Raw genomic sequence first — 22,657 nt, forward strand, 5'->3', positions numbered from 1 at the left:
AGAGCCATGCTGGATCAGACCAGGGGTCCATCTACTCCCAGCATTCTGTTCACACAGTGGCCAACCAGCTGTTGACGGGAAACCCACAAGCAGGACACAAGTGCAACAGCACCCTCCTGCCCAAGTTCCCCAGCAAGTGGTGTACAATAAGGCTTGCATTTTAGTAACAACTAGAAAGGCACATGAATTATTCAGATGAAATCATTCTCCAAAATGTTTGAATATCTATGGTCGTTTTGTAACAATGCCTCTGGGATGACACTATGATGCAGGATCATTCAGTGTGAAGCATTATGGAGAAACATAATGGTTGTCTGATGAGAGGAGAGCCACCACTGCAACAGAAATTGACCAGGTTGCATGATCACCACAGCCCACCATGGCTTATTTAAGCCACGGTGGGTTATGGCACATGCTCGACAACCTTTGAACATTTTAGGGTTGAGGGTGATTCGTTAACCATGCCAAGAACCCATCCTTGTTGGGTTTCGGATGGCACGACAAGCCACAGTTGCAGCTTGAATATTCAAAATGGCTGCTGCCCACATTGCAGCCCATTGTGGCTTAAATAACCCATGGAGGGCTGCTTGATCGTGTGAACCATCCCATTGTTAAAAAGGAATAAATGCAGAATTTCTTCATGCCCCCCGAAAAAAGAATTTGAACAGAGAATATATAATAATTACCCTCAAGTATACAAGCAGAGGATAAGACTTCCTTAATCCAACCCACTCAGCTGGATCAATGGGTTTTCTGTAGAGAATTGATTCATTCATGCCTTCTTGCTTTTCAGTTGCATTAGGCTAAAATGAAAAAAGAGAAATTAATGTTAGTTCTGACATCTTCACGGGGGATGCATTGATTGAGCAGAGCTAGGACTGCATCTGTAACTAAAGAACCCAGGCGCCTGCACAGGGCTTCCTCACTAACAAAGGGTTTATGAAGTCCATTTAAGGCTCACACCACTAACAGTTAGGATTAAAAGTCCTACCTGGCTACAAAAAGTAGAAGGCAATTGTGCCTTCAACATCATACTCCCTAAGTTGGACATGGTTTTCCCCATACATGGAGCTCCAAAAGCTTAGTATCAAGCCTAAAGAGAGGCAAATCCCATGACAGATGTTGATAAATCGGAAGGGATTCACAGTGGAGAACTGAACTAAATTGGAAGGCAATAATATGAGGGGAGACTGAAGAAACTGCATACGTTTAAGAAAAGGAAGTTGGGTTTACTGAAAGGTTTACAGGTAGGACGGCAGGCAGCAGACTTAGCTCCTCTTCTGATAGAAGGCAGAACCAAAAATAAAACGGATGGCCCTTCTGGAGAGAAGCACCCTCTCGTCTGCAGGGCTAGACTTCCATGTGAAAAAGGACACTATCAGATTACACTACTCACTTTTTAAAAAGATATTAACTAGCTAGTACTTACCATTGTGCAGTTGAAAGAAAATGCTGCAGGATTGATAGTTTCAAGCTGGTACAACATCTTGCAAATGATAATCACACAAGTCCAAACAGTGCAGATACTGGATGCCAACGGGCGGAACTGAGAATATGGCAATGCAAAAGCCCAGGCAATCAGAAACACAGAGTTCAGGAGAGAAACCTGAGAGGACAAAGTGGGAAAATATAATATACTTATTAGATTACAACTTTGGGGGAGGTTTTATTATGGTACCTCATGGTAAACTGTATTTATTTACAACTGAAGAAATAAAGAAGATTGATGGATAAATCCCCCCCACACACTTGATTTGGAATTTCTAACAACAACAACAACAACAACAACAGGAAAATAGTTCATTTTAAGCCCAATTCCCTAGGAACATAATTAGAACCAAAATAGGGTCCTGCACCTCCCACTTTTGTGAGTCCTGGTAGCCCTCTTTTCCATTTTCCCAGCCTGCCTAGCAGCCAGTGACATCATCAACCATGATGCTGAAACAGTAATTTTCCCTAGTGCCAGAGTACTTTGTGTGGCTATAGCAGTATTCTAGCATGTTCAAAAGAGAGAGGAAGGTTGAAGTGAGGAAATGGAATAAAAGAGCCCTTTTCCATCTTAGGACTAAACATCTTTTAATCAAATAATAATAATAATAATGATAATAATATTGATGATGATGACTGTAGAAGACTATAGAAGCAAGCAAGCTCCCAGAGAGCGAGCAATCAGAGCGAGCGAACAGGAAGAGAAAACAGGAGTTGGCCAGGGGAGTTCGGCAGGGGAAGAGGAGAAAGGCAAAGAGGTAAGTGGGCTGGAGTAAGCCCAGGGGGCTGTCCTTTTCCTTCTGAGTGGCTGTGAGCTCACCAAGTGCTCCTGAGAGCTCCAACTGAATTGAGGGGGTGTGGCTTGAGTACTCCCAGCATCTGTGTGCGCAAGAAGTTTCAGTCTGTTTCCCGCCTCCTAGCTGAGCAGAGTAGAGCAGAGGAAGCTGCTCCAGCTGGTCTAGGGACTATTGAAGCGAGCAAGCTCCCAGAGTGTGAGTGATCAGAATGAGCAGACAGGGAGAGCAAACAGGAGTTGGCCAGGGGAGTTTGGCAGGGGAGGCCCCTAACATTAAAAAAACACAAAACTTACTTTAACTTTATTTTTCTTGTAACACACACTTCCATACCAGCGGGACTTTGTTTTTAACCTCCAGTGAGTAGAGGACCAGGCACAGGCTACTCTAGAACAATCAGAAAGCTAGACACAAAAAGGAAAAAGAGACTATGGAAGGACAAGTGGTGGTGACCTGCAAGGTGTGTGCAATGTTTGTTTTCTTCCCTGAGAACAACATGGCCTACACCTGCAACAAGTGCAAGTTGATCACACTGCTGGAAGAAAAAGTAAGAGGACTGGAGCAGTGACTGTTGACCCTCCAGGGAATAAGAGAACATGAAGAGTTTGGACAGAATGGTGGAACTACAGCAGCAAAGGGAAGAACAGAAGCTTGAAGAGCAACAGCAAGCTGAGGCAGAAGAGGGAGATGCTGAGGTGAGGAAAAATGAAGTAGAGGATACTCCTTGGAAAAGGGTGACAGGAGCAGAAGAACTAGAAGCCATTCTACACCAGTGGAAGCATTGGAACTATGGAACCATTTTCAGGTACTTGAGGATGACACTGGAGAACAGCCCACAGAGGAAGAATTACAGGGGAACCTGCATGAGAGCGAGCAAGAGGCTGAAGGTCAGTCAAGCAGAGGCGATGAAACCCAGGCCTACAACAAGAAGAAGAGAAGAATAGTAGTAGTGGGAGACTCCTTGCTGCGTGGGATTGAAAACCAAGTATGTCGTGAAGACCTGTGGACTTGCCAGGTATGCTGACTCCTGGGAGGATGAATTAGAGACGTGACTGAAGGGTTGCCTGCACTCATAAAGCCCACTGACAGGTACCCCTTTCTTCTCATCCATGTGGGAACAAATGATACCGCCAAGCAGAGCTATGAAGAAATCATGTCGGACTTTGAAGATTTGCGCGGGAAACTCAAGAACTTTGGGGCCCAGATAGTTTTCTCATCCATCCTTCCAGTAGTTAGAAGAGGGACAGAAAGGGAAAGAAAAAGACTCCGGGTAAATGACTGGCTACGAAGGTGATGCCGACGAGACAGATTTGGATTCTGGGACCACAGGCTATACTTCCTGGATGATGGACTGTTGGCAAGGGATGGGTTGCACCTCACAAAGGCTGGGAAGAATGTGTTTGGCCACAGCATGAAGAATATTATCAGGAGGGCTTTAAACTGAATCCTACAGGGAAGGGAGACATAAAGTTGGGGGTAACAATGGACGAAGGCTCATGCAGCGCAACGGAGAAAACAGCTCTAATAGTGCCCAATAATAGTCTTCAGAAACATGTAGGAAGAAAGCCAGACTATGAAGCACATGGTCTTCGATGTCTATATACTAATGCCCAGAGTATGGGAAACAAACAGAACGAACTTGAACTCTTAATACAGTAGGGATATTATGACTTGATAGGTGTAACTGAGACTTGGTGGGATGACTATTATGACTGGAATACAGCAATTGAAGGATATAACTTGTTCAAAAAGAAAAAGAGGAACAGAATGGGAGGTGGGGTTGTACTATACATTAAAAATACATATTTCTGCACATAAATACAGGAGGATGAGCTTGGTAGCCCCATCGAGAGCATCTGGGTTAAAATAAATGGAACAAAGAATAAAAGGAACATGGTGGTTGGGGTCTACCACTGGCCACCCAATCAAGGAGAAGACGAGGATGAAACTTTTGAAAAGCAAATAGCCAAGGTTCCAAGGAAGCATGATGTAGTAGTAATGGGGGACTTCAATTTCCCTGATATTTGTTGGGAGACAAATTCTGCAAAAGATGGCCTCTCCAGGAAATTCCTGACTTGTTTGGTGAATAACTTCCTCCTACAGAAAGTAGAGGAAGGAACTAGAGGATCGGCTATCCTTGACTTGATCCTAACAAACAGGGATGACTTAGTGGATAAAGTAGCAGTTACAGGAACTCTGGGGGAAAGCGACCATGTTATACTTGAGTTCCTGGTTCTAAAGGACGCAAAAGCTGAGTGTAGCCAAATGCGTACCCTGGATTTTAGGAAAGTTGATTTTAATAAACTCAGAACAATGATAAGTCAGGTCCCACGGCAAGCAACTCTAACAAGAAAAGGAGTCCAAGATGGGTGGGAGTTTAAAAAAAAGGAAATTCTAAAGGCACAATTACAAACAACTCCAACAAGAAGAAAAGGTGGAAGACAACAGAAGAAGACAATGTGGCTTCACAAAAAGCTTAGAGATGGCCTGAAAACAAAAAAGGACACATATAGGAAGTGGAAGGAAGGCCACGCTACAAAGGAAGAGTACAGGCAGGTAGCACAGAATTGCAGGGATGGTGTCAGGAAGACTAAAGCTGAGAACGAGCTGAGGTTAGCGAGGGATGCTAAAAGCAACAAAAAGGCTTTCTTCAGATACATGCATAGTAAAAGACAAAGGAAAGAAATGGTGGTTCAACTATTAAATAAGGATGGCAAAATGATAACAGATGACAAAGAAAAGGCAGAGGTGCTCAATCCCTACTTTGGCTCAGTCTTCTCCCAAAAGAGGGTCTATGAGCCCCTTGGCAAAGGCGAAGTACAGGCTGAAGGGACAGGATTGCAGCTTGAGATCGATAGGCATATGGTCAAGGAACACCTCATTACTTTGAATGAGCTCAAAACTCCAGGGCCAGATGAACTGCATCCTAGAGTAATAAAAGAACTGGCAGAAGAGCAATCAGAACCACTGTCTATTCTCTTTGAGAAATCATGGAGGACGGGGGAAGTGCCAGATGACTGGAGGAGGGCTAATGTTGTCCCTATCTTCAAAAAGGGTAAAAAGGAGGAACCTGGTAATTACAGACCAGTCAGTCTGACATCAATCCCTGGGAAAATTCTGGAGCAGATGATAAAGCAATCAGTCTGTAAGCACCTTGACAACAATGCAGTGATTACTCGAAGCCAACATGGATTTGTCAAGAACAAATCCTGCCAGACGAATCTGATCTCATTTTTGATCAAGAAACCTCCCTTGTGGACTGCGGGAATGCTATGGACATAATATACCTCGACTTCAGGAAAGCTTTTGACAAAGTGCCCATGATATCCTGATGAGCAAACTAGCTCAAAGTGGGCTAGATGAAACACTGATCAGGTGGATCCACAGTTGGCTACTGAACTGGACTCAAAGAGTGCTTATCAGTGGGATCTTCTCAAACTGGTGAGAGGTAACGAGCAGGGTATGGCAGGGCTCAGTCCTGGGCCCAGTGCTCTTCAACATTATTATTAATGACTTGGAGGAGGAGGTGCAGGGAATTCTGATCAGATTTGCAGATGACACAAAATTGGGCAGGATAGCTAACACTTTGGAAGACAGAAACAAAATTCAAAGGGATCTTGATAGACTGGAGCACTGGGCAGAAAACAACAGAATGACATCTAGTAGGGATAAATGCCAAGTTCTGTACCTAGGAAAAAGAAACCAAATGCACAGTTACAAGGTGGGGGATACTTGGCTCAACAACACTACAAGCGAGAAGGATCTTGGAATTGTTGTCGATCACAAGCTGAATATGAGCCAACAATGTGATGTGGCTGCAAAAGGCAAATGCTATTTTGCATTAATAGAAGCATAGCTTCCAAATCCTGGGAAGCACAAGTTCCCTCTGCTCAGCACTGGCTAGGCCTCATCTGGAGTACTGTGTCCAGTTCGAGGCACCACACTTTAAGAAGGATGTGGACAAACTGGAGAGGGTTCAGAGGAGGGCAACAAAGATGATCAGGGGACTGGAAACAAAGCCCTATGAAGAGAGACTGAAAGAACTGGGTATGTTTAGCCTTGAGAAGAGAAGACAGAGGGGAGATATGATAGCGCTCTTCAAGTACTTGAAAGGTTGTCCCAGAGAGGAAGGCCAGGATTTCTTCTCCATCATCCCAGAATGCAGGACATGGAATAATGAGCTCAAGTTACAGGAAGCCAGATTCCGGCTGAACATCAGGAAAAACTTCCTGACTGTTAGAGCAATACGACAATGGAACCAATTACCTAGGGAGGTAGTGGGCTCTCCCACACTGGAGGCATTCAAGATGGGGCTGGACAGCCATCTGCCGGGGATGCTCTGACTTGGATTCCTGCATTGAGCAGGGGGTTGGACTCAACAGTCTTATAGGTCCCTTCCAACCCTACTGTTCTATGATCCTATGATTCTATGATGATGATAAAATAATAATAATAATAATAATAATAATAATATGCTCTCACTGTACAGTATATGGCAATTTGCAGAACAAAAGCAAAAAGCTCCTGCCCCAATGCGCTTACAGCAAAATGTCAGTGGTGGAAGAGACAAGAGAAGGGAAGTGAAGGGAGGAAAAAGAAAAAAGGCGAATACAAGAAAGAATGAATGGGAATGCTCCAGCTTAATTTGAATTAGGGATAAATTAGGGAAATAATGCAAAGTTAATAAAAATGTGTTTGGGGGAAGGATTTGAAGGAAGAGATGTGATACCTCATAGATATTCTGGGGATCAGCAAAGGAGAATGGGTGGAACTGTTTAGGGGAGCAGGAAAGTTGAGTAGCTGAGAGCGGTAGACATAGGGGAGTGACGATTATATGTAGGGATACAATGGAAAATAGTAACAGAAATGCAAGGGTGTGGAGAGTTTTAAAAGTACAGACAAACAAGTAGTGCTGGATGCTAAAGGGGAAGGTCTGAGTCAGCCATCCCCAACCTGGTGCTCTCCAGATGTGTTGGACTACAATTCCAATCATCCCCAGCCAGAACAACCTATGCTGGCTTGGGGTGATAGGAATTGTAGGCCAACACATCTGGAGAGCACCAGGTTAGAGAAGGGTGGTCTAAATGATGCAAGAGGTGAATATTTTAGCAGTGGAGTTTTAGATAAGGGTGAAAATGCTAAGGTGTAAGAAAAAGCAAGGGAAAAGAAAGTTGCAGGAGTCAAAATGGAACAAGACAAGAACATGAGCTAGAGTTTATCTAAGAAGATGGGGAGAGGGGGTGAAATTTTACAACAGTGTACTAAAGCAATGATTTGCATAGTTTGGTTCAGAATATGGGAAATCAGTGAATCTTGCAATGCTAAAACAAACTTTGCATTGTAATATGCATGCAAAACTCCAAAGTATCAGTATTTACTTCTGAAAATTTGCAATGCAAAATTCTTATTGTGAAATGCACATTTTGAGGTCTGAATGAATTTTCAAGAGCTCCTTTTAGGGACAAGCATTTCACACCATTTGGTGGAAAGGTGGGATACAAATTTAACAAATAAATACAAATATAATAACATATATTTTACAAACTCAAACATAACTTTTTCAAATCCAAAAGACCAGATTTTTAAACCGTGCAAGATTTAATTTTATGCGTAAATATATTTCAATTCAGATTTTAAAAGGATTCCACTTCACATTGACAGCTTTATTTAAAAAGAAGGGACAGGAAACTTCATATCCCAAATGGATCATCCAACTCTTTAGATTCATATATTTCATGAGATAAACTAGTTTACATTCTACTGTAACATTGACACTGGAAGAGAAACTGAATGGAACATCCATTATTTACTTGCCTCTTTTACTGTGACCCAAATAATATATGAAGAAACAATTTTGATAATGTGTAGCTCCAAAAGCCACCACACAAAAACTTGCAGCTTATGAAAGCTTTCCAGGAATTTCAAGAAAAGGACAGTAAGGCGGTCGATTACCAAATGCCATTTGTTCCTTAAATCTGGGAAGATAAGAACAATGTAATTATGAAACATTTCCCCATCTTTGTGAACAGGGCCACTTTTATGTTCAGTTGGAAAGATGAACAGTGGTAACAGTTTTTTTTTTAAATACAGCTTTTCACCCTCAAAATAATAATAAAAAGATGGTAAAATCAGTTAAGTATCTTTATTTTTTAGTTAAAGCCAAATGTGATTATTAAGATTCAATTAAAGTCATTCATAGATGCCCAAGGTATCGTTTCTCATGCTAAATACATTTATTCCAGATTGTATTACAGCATGTATGGCTGACGTTGAGCAAAGGAACGTTCAAAGTAACAACTATTAGCTCCTCCACCTCTGCCCCCAGATTTCGTGAACCATCAACATTTATCAGACACAAGTTGCTCAAAATCTGACAAATAAAATAGTCTTTATGATTAGCTAGTAAAATGCCCTTCACTGATGAGTGAACACGAGTCTCTCTGTCTCTGGGTGTATTTATTTTATTTATTTACAATATTTATATACTGCTCCACATGAAAAGATTTCAGAGTGGTGAACAGCAAGATAAAAGAATAAAACACCAGATTAAAACAGTTAAAACATTTTAAAAAGACAAATTCATACACATTCACACAGCGAGAACTCTCATTGCAAGGAGCCTTGGAAGCTCAGTGCATCTGTATGTGTTGAGACAAAGCAGAAGACCCCTTTCAGTGAGGACTAAATTACATGCTACATTAAGTATCGACATGAAGCTGAGCCTCACTTTCTCTTTTACCTCCAAGTAAGTGAGTGGGGCTCTGTAAGAAATCCAACCTCCCCTTCCCCCGCCCCCCGCCACTCTTTCTGGAAAGGCTGCTTATCGGATAACATGGCCAGGCAGCAGAGACGCCAACATTTACATCTCTATGCATTCCAGGCTCACTCTCCTGCTTCACTTCCCTCTGCCCCATCACTCAGCTTATGTTAAAGAGGTAGTGTAGAAATCACCTGGAGGATGCATGATGAGGTCCTCCTGGACTACTGATTAGTCACTTTGAATTTCCCTCCCTGGGAACTTCCCAGACACACAGAATTACTTTTGGTCTTTGAGATTTTCCTTGGTGTCTGAATGGCTGGTAAAGAGTGAAGCCCAGATGAAGAGGAAGCCGAAGCCGGGCTTGGAGCCCAGATGGGCGTAATCCCTTCCCCCCACCTGTAAGCTACTTTGATGAGTTACTCTTAGGATCTGGATAAGGAAGGTTTAGTGAGCTAGTTTGATGTTTCATTTTACTTTAAAAGCAACTGGCTATTTTTGAACTTCTGGTCTTGTAGGCCCCTTTCAACCCTACTATTCTATGATTCTCTCTGCTAGGTTCTTTAATAAACATATTGGATTGGGTACTGGAGTTGATTTGATTCCCCTGCCTAGTCTGAAGGGTGCTCTTACCCATGTGCTGGACTGCTTGGCAAAGACACTAATCTGGTTGTTCAGGAGTTTAAAGGAGGCTCTGAAAATGGGCCCCACTCTTCTCTGCATATAAAGGCCTTAAGCCTGTCTTCTTCTCACATGGGCAGGATGAGGGATATAAAAATACACATGAGTGGTGGTGAATATAGTGAGGAATATAGACAAAAGGGTGTCTTGCTGCTTGTGCTACCTTGCATGGTTGGCGGTACAATCACACAGCCCCCAATCCAGATCAGGACCCCCATGCACAGGTACGGGAGGTTTAAACCTTCCCATCCAACTGCTTTCCCCCTAAATTCCCAGCCTAAAAAGAGAGAAAGTCCACCGGCACCAATTCCCCCTGCTCTTTTATAGCCACTGCATGCAGGGGCAGGGGAAAATTATGGGGGGAAAGCAGTTTGGCAGGAATATGAAATGCTATCATTATAGATTTGCACTTATCCTGGATGAATCACCTTCAATCAACAATACAATACAATCAAATAGACACAAAGGTAAGAATCTCTCCATAGTGTACCTGATATTTCTTCTGTCTCTGATTCATCCTCATCTTCATCCACTTCCTCCTCCTCCTCCTCCTCCTCCTCCTCTTTTTCATTACCCTCTTCATCTTCTTGGTGTCCCCTTTCTATTACACTTTCTTCCTGCTGTTGCAACATTTGTTGGTCTTGCAACATTTCCCCCTGCTCTTGCAACAGTTTTTCCTGCTCATGCAACATCTTTTCCTCTTCCTTGTCAATGTTGGCATTTAAATTCATCATTGTGATATCAGGCAGGCTTCCATCTTGATGCACCAGCCTATTGGTAGACAAAGCAGTTGTAGTTTGTCAACAAACTAAACAGTTGTAATACTACAAACAACTATCTTCTAATTTTGTATAGTACAACAGGTTAGGAAGAGCATGAATACATGGGTCAAGCACTGTTAGAGAATGGAAACTCTACATGGGATCACACCATAGTAGCAATTATTTGTCACTTTGATGCTAGTTATTTGCATTAGAAATCAGTGATACTGCCACCTAAACTTGACATTTCCCCCACAGAGGGAAAAATGGTCAGAGTTTAAGATGTAGAAGCATGAAATGACATGTTGAAACAGCAAGCATTTCATGACTTCACATGGGGACTTACTCATTTTGGCGGATTGGTAATTTTTTCTTGATGCTGCTCAAAGTAATTGAAATAGAAAGAAAAAAAGGGAAATGAGAATAGAGGAATTATAAAAGAAGGTCATAGATAAAGACATCATGCTATATAACTCACTAACATTCCCTCAATCCATCAGTGCAGCCTTCAGATGACAGCAGCATGCCAACCTGGCATTAACAGGAGGCTTCTATTAAGATGGAAAGTGTATGCTACAGTTTCAAAGAAACTTTTAGTTAATCACTCTGCAAGTGTGAATTCTGTCAAATAATGTACACAATTCATACTCTGAATATATTTTCATCTTTTTAGAAAGCAAATGCTGATGTGTTAGATTCATAGGCATATTTTCCCAATTGCAAATAGATAAGCACAGGCAAGCAAAACTTCTGTGAATACTGCTGAAAAGGGTAGCATCACATTTTGAAACAGCTCTCCACATTATCTCAGTTATGTTTTAAAGAATTCCATAGCAAAGGTCAATATAGTGAGTTGAAGACAGGATGTAAGCTGTTTATTTTAATGAAGAAAATAGGAGTGTGATAAAAGTCTTTTAGTGGTGCATTCTAGAAAATACTTTTTAGCACGTTGTCAAATTTACCTTCTCCCCACAGGAAAAAAATGGATTGTTTGTCCAGTATGAGGGTTACATGAAATATTTTACTTTTACTTACCTTCAACACAATGATGAGTAAAATTATCATCTAGACAACAACATATCAATCTTTGATCCAAACCTCAGTTTGAAAATATTCCAGTCAGGTATGGACATTACACTATTAGTTTCTCTGTCTAAAAGAAAGTTTAGACCGGAACATGAGAGCTTCAAGTTCAGCTCTAATATAGATTCCTCTAGCATTAAATATGTTTGATATTTTATTCCACTGCTCAATACTGTATACAAGACTTAGTAAACAGCTGACTGCCACAAATACTTTAAAGGATTAGAATTGCTCACACTGGGTAGTAGCGCATGCAGAATCAGGCAAATAATTAGGTAATGCATTAAAAATATTCAGGGATTAAATAATTTATTAATCTTTGCTTTTTTTCTTGTCTTTTTTTAAAGGGCAATCTGTCTTTCATTTATATTTGATGCATTACCATGTAGTTGCTTTTTTTTTTAATTTGCTCAATATTTTATGAGACTCCTAGTTTCAACTTTTGCAAGACACTGTTACATAAACAAGACAAAATTTATCTCTAATGCAGCAATGATTAACTTCATGCAAGTAGTCAAAGCACTAAATATCATACAACGTATGCATAATTTTACTAACCAGCCTAAAAAAAAAAAGTAACTTTACATGGTAAATATTTTGATAATGATTTCCAAGAGGGAAAAAAGTCTGCTAAATACTTCTCAGTGTGATTATGATTACTACTCTAATCTAGAAGTAATTATGGTTGGCCTGGGCTTCAGTTTTTCCAACCTCTCTCAGAAAAGAATAACTTCCTCTGCCCTGAGATTTTTCCTAGTATCTTTGGGGGTACTTTGGTCACCCCAACTTCCCAAAATGTCCCTTTGCAAAGGGAGCAGTGGTAGCCTTTAGCAATGTGGCAAAGATGCTTGTGCACAGTATACCTTGCCCCCCAGAGAGGTTGGGAAAGTCAGTTCTGAAAAGCCCCGGCTCACATGACTGAGCAGAGCCGCACTGGAAGCCAATTCTTCCCCCTCTCTTCCCTTTGTTGTACAGCAAGATGCTCTCTGGAGAGTGCCTTAATGGTTCATGGCTGGAAAGCTGTTGTAGGAAAATACCATGATATCTCTCTCCGCATTACTGAATCATTGCTTGTGAATTCGTAATGAATAATGTACATTGCAAGGGATGTCAGATTCTCTGGCTGGGACAATCACTGCAGCTTCCGAGAAGTCACTAAAGCGTATGTACATATTGCCAAAACTCTATGAACCTTCATATGAGTGTTAATTCCAGGTACTTTACTGGAACTTCTTTTTATTTATATTGTACTGTTTTGAGAGGAATAATGGCCCACAGAAACAAGGTTCTGTTCTTGGGGTCAGATGAAATGCCTCATTCTGATTTAAATGCCAGCTAACCCTTTCTTCTTCTTTTTACATCACTGACTATATGCATAGCTGCAAGACAAGCAAATTCACTGAAATGCAAATACGTCGAGGGACTTATCTATGTAGCTTGCTTCTTGCCTATAGGAGGGATAGGCAGTCTGGTGCCCTCTAGGTGCTTTGGACAACAATTCCAACAATCCCTGACCATTGCCATGATGGCTGGGGCTGATGAGAGTTGTAGTCCAAAACATCTGAGGGGTACCAGGATGCCTACCCCTAGCCTGAGATAGAAATAGATAAAATACACCCAACTCACTCCACGCCTTTCTGGACGATTCCCATACAAATCTTAGGCTACTTTGAAAGTTCAAAATCTAGGAAGATCTAGCTGGGGGAGCTCCTTCACCACCATTCGCCTCTGCTAGTTTTCGTCATGCCCCCACCCCTGTCCAAACTTAAAAGTTGTGTGGGTTGTGGTGGAAAGAGGAGAGAAAACAACGGCTGAGAGAGCTTGCAAAAGCCAAGTTCTGACTTCTCTACAATGAAGGCATCTGAGTAAGCTTGAATCCTCCATTGCCCACAGAAACTCTGGGAATTGCAGTTTCTTATTCCTCCTACAAAATGAGTCAGGCAGAATTATAATCCCAGAGTCAGCACTGCAGCTCCATGCATGCTCAGAAGTATTCAGTACGGAGTGAAGAACCACCTAGAAGAAATAGCTCTTGGCTTAACTTGGAACATGTTGTTGTTGTTGTTGTTATTAGGTCAATCAGTACAGAGAAACAGCAACAAAACACACACCTCATACATCCAATAAATTACATCTAAAGGAACAGTTTATAAATTTAACTCTCAGCATTTGACAACTAGGTAACTTTGTGAAAGAGTAGTAGGAAATGAGGGAAGGGAGAATCAGGCAGATGAGAGAACTGGTGCCAACCTTTACAAGCCAAACTGAAATTCAAAGGGGGCTAAATTCAGCTGGTAATAGTTAGATTTCCAAACAGGAGATTTATTGAAACACATATCCCTCCACAATTTTTCTCCCTTCAGAGTGTAAGTTTATCATAATGTTGCAGCTTTGGTATTCTTACAGCCAAGATATACCATAGTTTTGTTTTGAATGCAACCTATAAAACGTTTGAAGACTAGTCAAGATAGTTTAAGAAAACAATTATTTAAAGAATGCTCTTCTCTATGCTTTTCTATTGTTCTGTTCTACCATGTTGATAAAAATGAGATGTAACCCAAGTCTGAGGTGCTAATTTAATAATAATTAATAATTAGATTAATTTCCCTTAAACTTAAAATATTCTCTTTCTTCTGTCCCTGAATTATGGTCATAATAAGGAATATTAAACATATAACTGTGACCCAAAGAGGCTCATGTGAGCAGAAAATGCTTTCACTTACAAGGGCAGGGGTTGGCAATTTTCCTTTCCACCTGTACCCTTGGCTGTCATATTGAATCCCACTCTGGAAAGTCCCTGAACATGAGAAGCAGAGTGGGTTGGGTGTGTGTCTGAGGAGCTGCAATGGGAAGCAGGGGTGGAACAGCTCTATTGGGTGTGCAACTCTTTGGATCATGCCCATTATGTCACTTATAAACAAAACATTAGGCTTACTACCATCTCCTTCCAAGTTTGTAATTACTGACTGCAATTACAAAAATGCAAAATAGTCAAAGCATGTGACAAGGCAAAATGAATTAATGTTTGACTATATCATGATGCACTATGGATACACTGAATACAACAGAGCCAGTTATACGAATGAAGTCATACAAATGCCTAAACTCTACTGTCTAATATGAATGCAGATATTTTCCTAAGAGAAACATTTTCAACTAATATGTGCTGATTTTTCCTTAAAAGCTAATCAACAAGCCTCTTGAGAGAAGTTTTGGGCCCTGGGCAAGCCAATTGCTATGAGACGCCCTTTCTCATTTCCCTCCCCTTTGATCCCAATAACTTTATCTCCCTTGTTAAGAAGGGGAAGAGGAAGCTTCTGCACATCTGCTAGGTTTCCTGAATCCCTCCCTGTCTTTTCAAGTAAACTGACATGAATATTTCTGCCAGATATCTGGAGAACAGACTGCTAGCTACTTGGGAAACACATGCAGCTATGCTACTTGGAAAACATACAGATTCCAATATAGGGTTGATGTAAATATGGCAGCCTTTTTATTGTTTATTGTATTATATTTTACATTTGGATATGAAAAATGCATATGGTGTTCTTTCTGTGTACTTTTGATGTTGGAATATCAATTTGTGAGCATTAAAATAATATTTATCATGTCTCATCTTCATGTTTCCTTTTCTGTTGTGCCGCTTTATTTATTTAAAAATGTTACAATCCACCTTTCCATTAGACTGATGTTCACGGTGATTTACATACATTTTAAAAAGTACAAAAGCAAAAATCGAACTAACACATGAACAATCCAAAGTCAATTTAAAAAAAGAGAACATCATCAAAGCTGAAAAAACTAGAACCATCAATACCATAAATTAAACCCACCAAAGGTTTTGGTAAATAAAATGGTTTTCACCTGATACCTAAAAGGTGTTGAAGAAGTTGGCAAGTGAACATGTGTCGTTGACATTAGAGCACTCCAAAAAGAAAAAAAAAATATGCCAAAGACACCAAAACATTTTAACTGCTCAGGGAGTCCACTCTGGGGGATGACAGTGAGAAACAATCTACATCTATAGACTGGTCATTGTGCATTGAGCTGACTTCTGCTCATGTAATGGGGACTTCCATTGCTCTCCTCCCCCCTTCCCGCAGCCCCCTGCTCAACTTCCAAATCTGCTCTGAAAGGTCATCCAACCTTCCAGAGCAGATATGAGGACCACACAGGGGGCTGGGGCGGGGGGAGAAAACTGTCTCACCAGCAATTTCTGTTCCAGTCAGGACTGGATACAGCCGAATGTTCAGTGCTCTGTGCTGCCATGGATACAACACCAAAGGGGCATCATGTAATGCAGGTTATGTTACCTTGGACACAACTTTTAAGACAAAGTGGATTGGCACAAAAGTGGCACAAAACCTTGCATTGCATTACAACTTTGCTAAGCTGGAAAGAGTAAGAACAAAAATGGACAGAAGAAAAACTTAACAAACATCAACTTGGACAAACTTTTATAAGTCAGTCAAATCCACACATAATAAAAAGATGTGCTTTGATGTTAATGTTCAGCTTCACTTCTCAATCCATTATTTAATATTATAACTTCCAAGGCAACAATATCTAACAGTAAGGGATTGAACAACAAAAGGTCAACTTATTTCCACATTAAGTTATTGCGACTGATAGCGCTGCAGGCAAAATATCATTTAAAAAGTTTGACTGGGCAAGTCCAGAGCAAGTGATTCAGTAAGGAAGGCCAGCACAATCAAGCTATGTGAGGGAGTAGTTTTTACTGAGTCAAATAAATTATATGAAAGATACTATAAAAATGATAAAACATCTGTTCCCTCAGAAAAAATTACTCTCTGTATTATGATAGTCTGAATGAGATAATACTATGTCTTTTCTCTGTGACCATCATAACTATCCACATTGGTATCAGTTCCTCTAAAGAACACAGAGGAAATAGAGACCTGCGTTCCAGATATCTGTAAGTGCATTCAGTTCCAGCTAATAAACAAATAATCTCTTTTTAGCAATACATTTAGATCAAGCATATGAGCAAAAAAAAATGCCATAGTCAAAGGTGATGAGGGGATGACAAACAATCTTTCAAGATCAAGATTCTGGATGACTGGTGGTAAAGAGATATGCTTACTACTACTTCACTAGCTTGATAGTGACATTAAATCTGTAACAGGTACATTTTTTCATCATCAGTATGAACAATATAAGTCATTCCAAGTTAAGGTCATCCAGAATGTACAGTATGTGCACTGAGGAATAGTCTTGATGTTTGGCAACCCATCCAAAGAAACTGGATGAGACCTTGCACATTGTTGATGGTAAAAATCTGTACAATTCTTTGTTGAAGAATTACTTGTTAACAAGAACTGTATTTTATTTGAACCACAGGGAGAGAGGGAGAGAAAGAAATACTTGCAACTCTTCTGTATGCGAGCCAAAGATTAGCAGTAAAAAATGCTACCCTAAAATACCTGTACACAGATGTTCAACTATTTTCAAGGATTTTCACTGCATGTCTGATCATGATATGAATACTAAAACCAGTTCTTCAATATGAGTATCAGCCCTTTCATCCTGTGCTCTTCAGTGATATACATGTGGGCAACGTTAAGAGTTGATACCAGTTAAAGAGGAGACTTTAGAGAGTCCAGAATCAGCATAATTTTTCAGGTTCCTGTGATGTAGCAGTATATCCTAATATTTTGAGACAATGCTCATCAAAGACATTCAAGGATGTTTCCAGCCTTATACCTGCAAAGACATAATGGAAATGTCTCCTCTACAAAATGACTTTGTGGGATAGATACATCATTCTGCATATTAATGGGCATGCAAGGGACCAAACAGGTGTTGGAACCAGGAGACAAGTACTTCCTGACTGTGCTATTCCAAAATACTGATGAGTTCTTATGAGGAATTCCCATAATTTTAGCTGCTTTGGGCCTTTGTTCTAGATTACTTTATGCAAGTTTGCATGGTAACCAACATGGAATAATGTATTCAAGTTTGCAATAATTAACAGATTTAACTAATTGCAACAACTTATATGGGACAAAAAGCAAATAGAATATTCTTTACCTGAGGGACATGGTTAAAAACCATTTCAAAAATATCAGTGTAGTTATCCAGTAGCCTACCACTTTTATGTTAGAAATTGGTCTACATAAATTTGGATAATGTGTAGAGTGGGTAAAATAAAACCCCACAGTTCAATATGCAGTGACATCATATTAATTCTTGAGTCGTTTATCATCACCTGTACAGCCACACAAGTGACCTTAGCAGTGTGGGTGAGGCCCGACAGGAACTATTTATATTTTAAAGAATTGTCATCTCCAAACTCCACCACCCACAGATATGGGATTAAAAATGAACTGCATACCAAAGTGGCCATATTTGGTAGAGGAGATAAGTGTAATCCAGGTATCCCCTCTCCCATTGAATAGGGATGGTATTTGGATAGGCAAGTTATTGCAACCGATGTGGTCACAAATTCCAGTAATATTGCATGTATACTACAAGCTGCTAAAATGTGCCTTACAAACCTGTGGTAGCAATCAATAAATGTTACCTTGTACTGTGGCATGTGTTGAATTTGATTTGTGAATCTATTTGGGGGATAAAACATTAACCTATGTTTATGATAACAATATTCAGGAAACACAGTTCTGTTGATTTGAAGTCTTCAATACACGTATTTTAAAAATCTAGCATACTACTGCTAGGGGTGTAGGGACTGTGTAAAATCCACTCCGCCTGTGTTTCACAGATTCTCGGGTGCCTTTTGTTCCATCATCTGCTCACAGATGGATGCGACTATTTTTTTTCGTCATGCAGAAAAATATGAAAATAATTACATAAGTATTTACATAATTTACCTAAGTACATAACATTTAGCGTATTGTCCCCCATTCCATTCAACATTCCTCAGCAGAAACTTGCATATTTTCCTACAAATTTATATGCGTAAATTTTGGGAAAGTAAAAAAAAATCATCTGAAAGTCCACGGATTCTGCACAGCCTGAGGGGGTCGTTCCGCAGCAGATTCTGCAGATTTCTTAGAAATTTGAGCTCATTTTAGTCTGTCTTGAATTTCTCCAGCATCCCTAACTACAACACATTCAGTATTAATAGGAAGTTGGATTTGACATGTACCTTTACTTGCAAAGCCTTTACTTGCAAAACGTTCTTATACAGCCAGAATAATTTCCCATTATTTTATATATTGGAAGTTAACCTATATTGTGTAACTTATTTGTATATTTTACCAAGTGTTTAGAAATGTAACATATATTAAAATAATAATGTAAAATAAACAAGTCAATTTTTTTTTATTGAGAACACATTTTTTACTGAGAACATATTTTAAGGTTCACCAAATGGATCCCTAGCATCGTAAACCACAGAAATGATACCATACACATTCTTATACATAATTTTGAAAACTTTAAGTTAAAACAATGAAAAGACTGCCATTTGTATGGGATGTCTTATTAAAATCTGTACATTTTCCAAGACGATGCCACATATGTAGTCAAATGTATAACATACCTAGAACATGCTTATTAAAAAAGGTGCATTTTTCATACCAGTTATTTCAGTTGCTTTTGGATATTTTTCCCTAAAAATAAAACTGATTTTTATCCTACAAAAATATCTAATTTATGAAAATTTTCTGGACCCCCCCCCCCCAAGACAGGACTAATTTTCTCAATGCATAAAGGTATACAATTTTAGTTCAGATGTTCAAACATGCATAATAGACATCATTACACTGATAGAACTCTATTTTGCTGAAATGAAAGAAAGAAAAAGTGGTATTATGTAGATCTATTGCATGCTCCTTCATAAAATATATCATGCTTTTAATAAACATTCATCTTGCCCTCAGTCCCCACATATCCCCCTATGACATGTTCATGTTCATGCAACTCCTTGTGCACATACCCTCAACTGAACTGAATGGAGAAGCCCATTCAGGTGGGAGATCTCTGTGTGCACACACTGAAGCTCTTATGTGTGAAGTTGAACATTGTCACTTAGGGTTTTGCTAACTCAAATTATGCCAAATGCCAAGTAACTGAGATAAGCAAAGTATGTACATATACAAGAACGTCTCTCGAAACTGGTTTCCTGAGACAATCCTGTTTGTCATACCTAACTGCAAATAAAACTGGCTAAACATTTATTCAATTTGGATAACATTTAAAGTGAATCACTATACTAATAGCTTTTCAAAGGAGTGAACTCTCAAATGAAAGATCCCATTAAATTCACCAATATGCCTTCAGAACACTGGAAAATTTCGTACTTGGATGGCATTATTTTCTCTGAGTTTAGTACATAGCCCGAGTTATTTTACGGAGGGAAAATGTAGCAAACAAGTAGAAGATACATTTTGATAGAAAAGGAAATATTAAAATACCCACCTATTTATTATTAGATAAACACGGCCATTGACTTTGGCATGGCTTTGGTGAGAGAGATGAAAGTGCAAGAATGTATAGGATGGCAGCAGGGAAATTAGTAAGAGAAAAAGAGAGAGAGAAAAGAGTAGTGTTAAACAGGAATGAATATACATAGCTATCTTACCACGGGAAGCACACATAATGAAATAGTAAGATTATTGGAAGGCTACTACAAGTCATGCAGTACGAATCACTTGGAAGCATACAGGTGCCCACTGCATTGCCAGATTGCCCGCAACTTGTATTCAAAGAGCTGCAGATAACCCTAAGCAAAATACAGCATAAATACAAGAACAATCTACACTGTTTCATTAACACTAGTGTGACTTACTTCCAAGTAAAATGTTTATAGGATAGGGATTTAAGTTGCTTTAACTGATCCAGATTCTGCAGATGTAGTATTCTGGAGCTGCCTGGTAATAGCAAATGTAAATTTTGCTTGAGCGACTGATTTATAGTGAAGATGCCGGTTAAACACAGAGTTCAACTTATCTGGATAGACGAATTTGAGTTAAATACAGGCCCAATATATGACGCTCTGGAATATTTCACTACATATGTAGTCACAGAATGAGAATGAAAACTAAAGCTGGTCATTGTGAATTTAATAATCTGGCACGCAGGCATTCTTAAAATGAACAGTTTAAGAAAAAGTAGCATTGTATTACAGAGTGATAAATGGAACACCAAAGGCTAAAGTAGGAGTAGCAGCATACAAATAAATGACATCATTAATATGGTGATACAGTAATAGTAATTCGGATATTTAAAGAGACTGCACAACAGCGAAAGGCTGTTAAGAGTGGTCCACAAATGGCCTGAGGGAACATGATGAACTACTATTGCAGAAAAGCAGATTTTGGCTTTTAGGCTGTTGGGATAGAAACTGGGAACCGTACAAAAGCAACTCTGATATCATTGGAGAAACATGGGCTGTAAGTGTACTACATAAACAAACAGCATATACAATACTATAGGGATAGAAGATCCATTAGTTTTGCACGATATTCATTCACCAAAAGTTTTATCTTCTGACTGTAATATCCTTCCAACTTTACTAGATTTTATTGCTCTCTTTTTCCTCATTATCCACTTTCTGAAGTTGCTTTTCTTCTTTCTTCAGATAAACCCACCACTTGACCTCTTGATCCAGTTCCCTTGAGCTTTCTTAGTAGCTATTGCTCCTTTTGTTCTTTCCCCCTCTTACAAATAGTTTAGTTGCTCTCTCTCTCTTTCTTGAGTTGTCCCTTCTTGCTTTAAACATGCTATTCCCAATTCTTAAAAATCCTTCTTTGGATCCCCAACTCCTTTCCAACTATTACTGTATTTTTCTTCTTTCTTTTTTTTTTCTTTCTTTCAAGACCTCAATTTTCTTTCTTCTAATTCTTCTTTTGATCCTTTCCCATTTAGGTTTCAACCCAAAGATCAAAAGGTCTTGTATATGCTATATTTCAAGGGCTCTCCTATGCTTCTTCTCAATCTTTCATCTATTTTTAATGCAGCTGATCATTTTCTTATTCTTAGTTCTCGTTTTTTGAGATTTGCTGATATTATGCTCTTTTTGTTTCACACCTATTTTCACAAATCATTTTTTTAAAGTCTCTGTCAATGGCTGTTTTTCTGAGTTTCCTCTTTCCCTTTACAGAGCCATACTAAGTGGAGTGATATGAAGGGATTTCCTACTGCATCCCCAAACTAGGACAAAATATGTTGGGGGGGCAGTTTTGCTGGCCTTTTCAGCCCAGTGGATCTGTGCATTCATAACCACCCCCCCATCCACTGACAACAATTGGGACAAATTAGCAACATCAGCTACAGGTTCAGGTCTGTCTAATAGAATGGAGTGGCTTTGGATCCAGTAGCTCCCAAGCTGGCTCTTTCTCACCCACAAAAGCTTTTCTCCTGCCTGGGCACAACATCCAGTCCTAACCACATCCAGCCATTGATATCTGGAGGTGGGATTGCTCTGCCCTCTCCTTTTGTCTCATGTTTTTTTAGCTTATGAACCTGCGGTCAGGAACTTCGCTTAATTTTTTTTTATGTAAAGTGCCTAGCTCATATTAGACACTTCAAAAATACATAATTCTTACTCTAGGTCAGTCTGACAGCTGAATATAATTCTTCATAACTCATTAACTCCATCCAATTCATATTAATTTATTCATTGCTTCTATTACATTCCTATGAATCAATTTGTTTTTTCTATTAAAATATTGGAAGAATTTATCTAAGCAGCTTATTTTTTTCTCCATATTTATTTCTCCCTTCTCTGACTTTGTTGATTTGATGCATTAATTAATATACAATATAGGATGTAGATAAAAGAGGATGGCTTTTAGGAACCTGGTGTGTGTGTGTGTGTGTGTATATCATTGTTTTACAATGTAACTACTAAGGATTTTGTGTTTTGTAAGGATATTAGTATTTGTTTAGGAATGTATCGTATTTATTTGTCATTCCACTGCATTATATGTATTTGTAATTTATATATGTATTTGTGAGCGACTGCAAGTCACAGTAGATCAGAGGTCCCCAACCTTTTTGGACCCATAGGCACATTTGGGAATTTAAGGAACTGCTGTGTGGACCACCACATGTCACCTAATTAGTGATTCGCTGCTTTGGCATCTACCTGTTGCATGGATCTTAGA

The 22,657-nt window shown here is 39.5% G+C and overlaps 1 protein-coding gene across 1 annotated transcript in view; it reads right to left on the reverse strand.

Moving 5' to 3' along the window:
• Window positions 1–22,657, reverse strand: part of PIEZO2 (piezo type mechanosensitive ion channel component 2) — a 373,451-nt gene that overhangs the window by 73,852 nt on the left and 276,942 nt on the right. The window contains exons 18-21 of the mRNA XM_084849861.1: window positions 10,211–10,491; window positions 8,097–8,257; window positions 1,430–1,606; window positions 687–803 (exon numbers count right to left, since the gene is read on the reverse strand). Coding sequence (XP_084705987.1) covers window positions 687–803; window positions 1,430–1,606; window positions 8,097–8,257; window positions 10,211–10,491 — 736 coding nt within the window. The remainder of the gene's footprint in view (window positions 1–686; window positions 804–1,429; window positions 1,607–8,096; window positions 8,258–10,210; window positions 10,492–22,657) is intronic.

This window comes from Heloderma suspectum, chromosome 4, assembly GCF_057233095.1.
Source record: "Heloderma suspectum isolate Gila_16-S chromosome 4, 16-S_ref, whole genome shotgun sequence".
NCBI lineage: Eukaryota > Metazoa > Chordata > Lepidosauria > Squamata > Helodermatidae > Heloderma > Heloderma suspectum.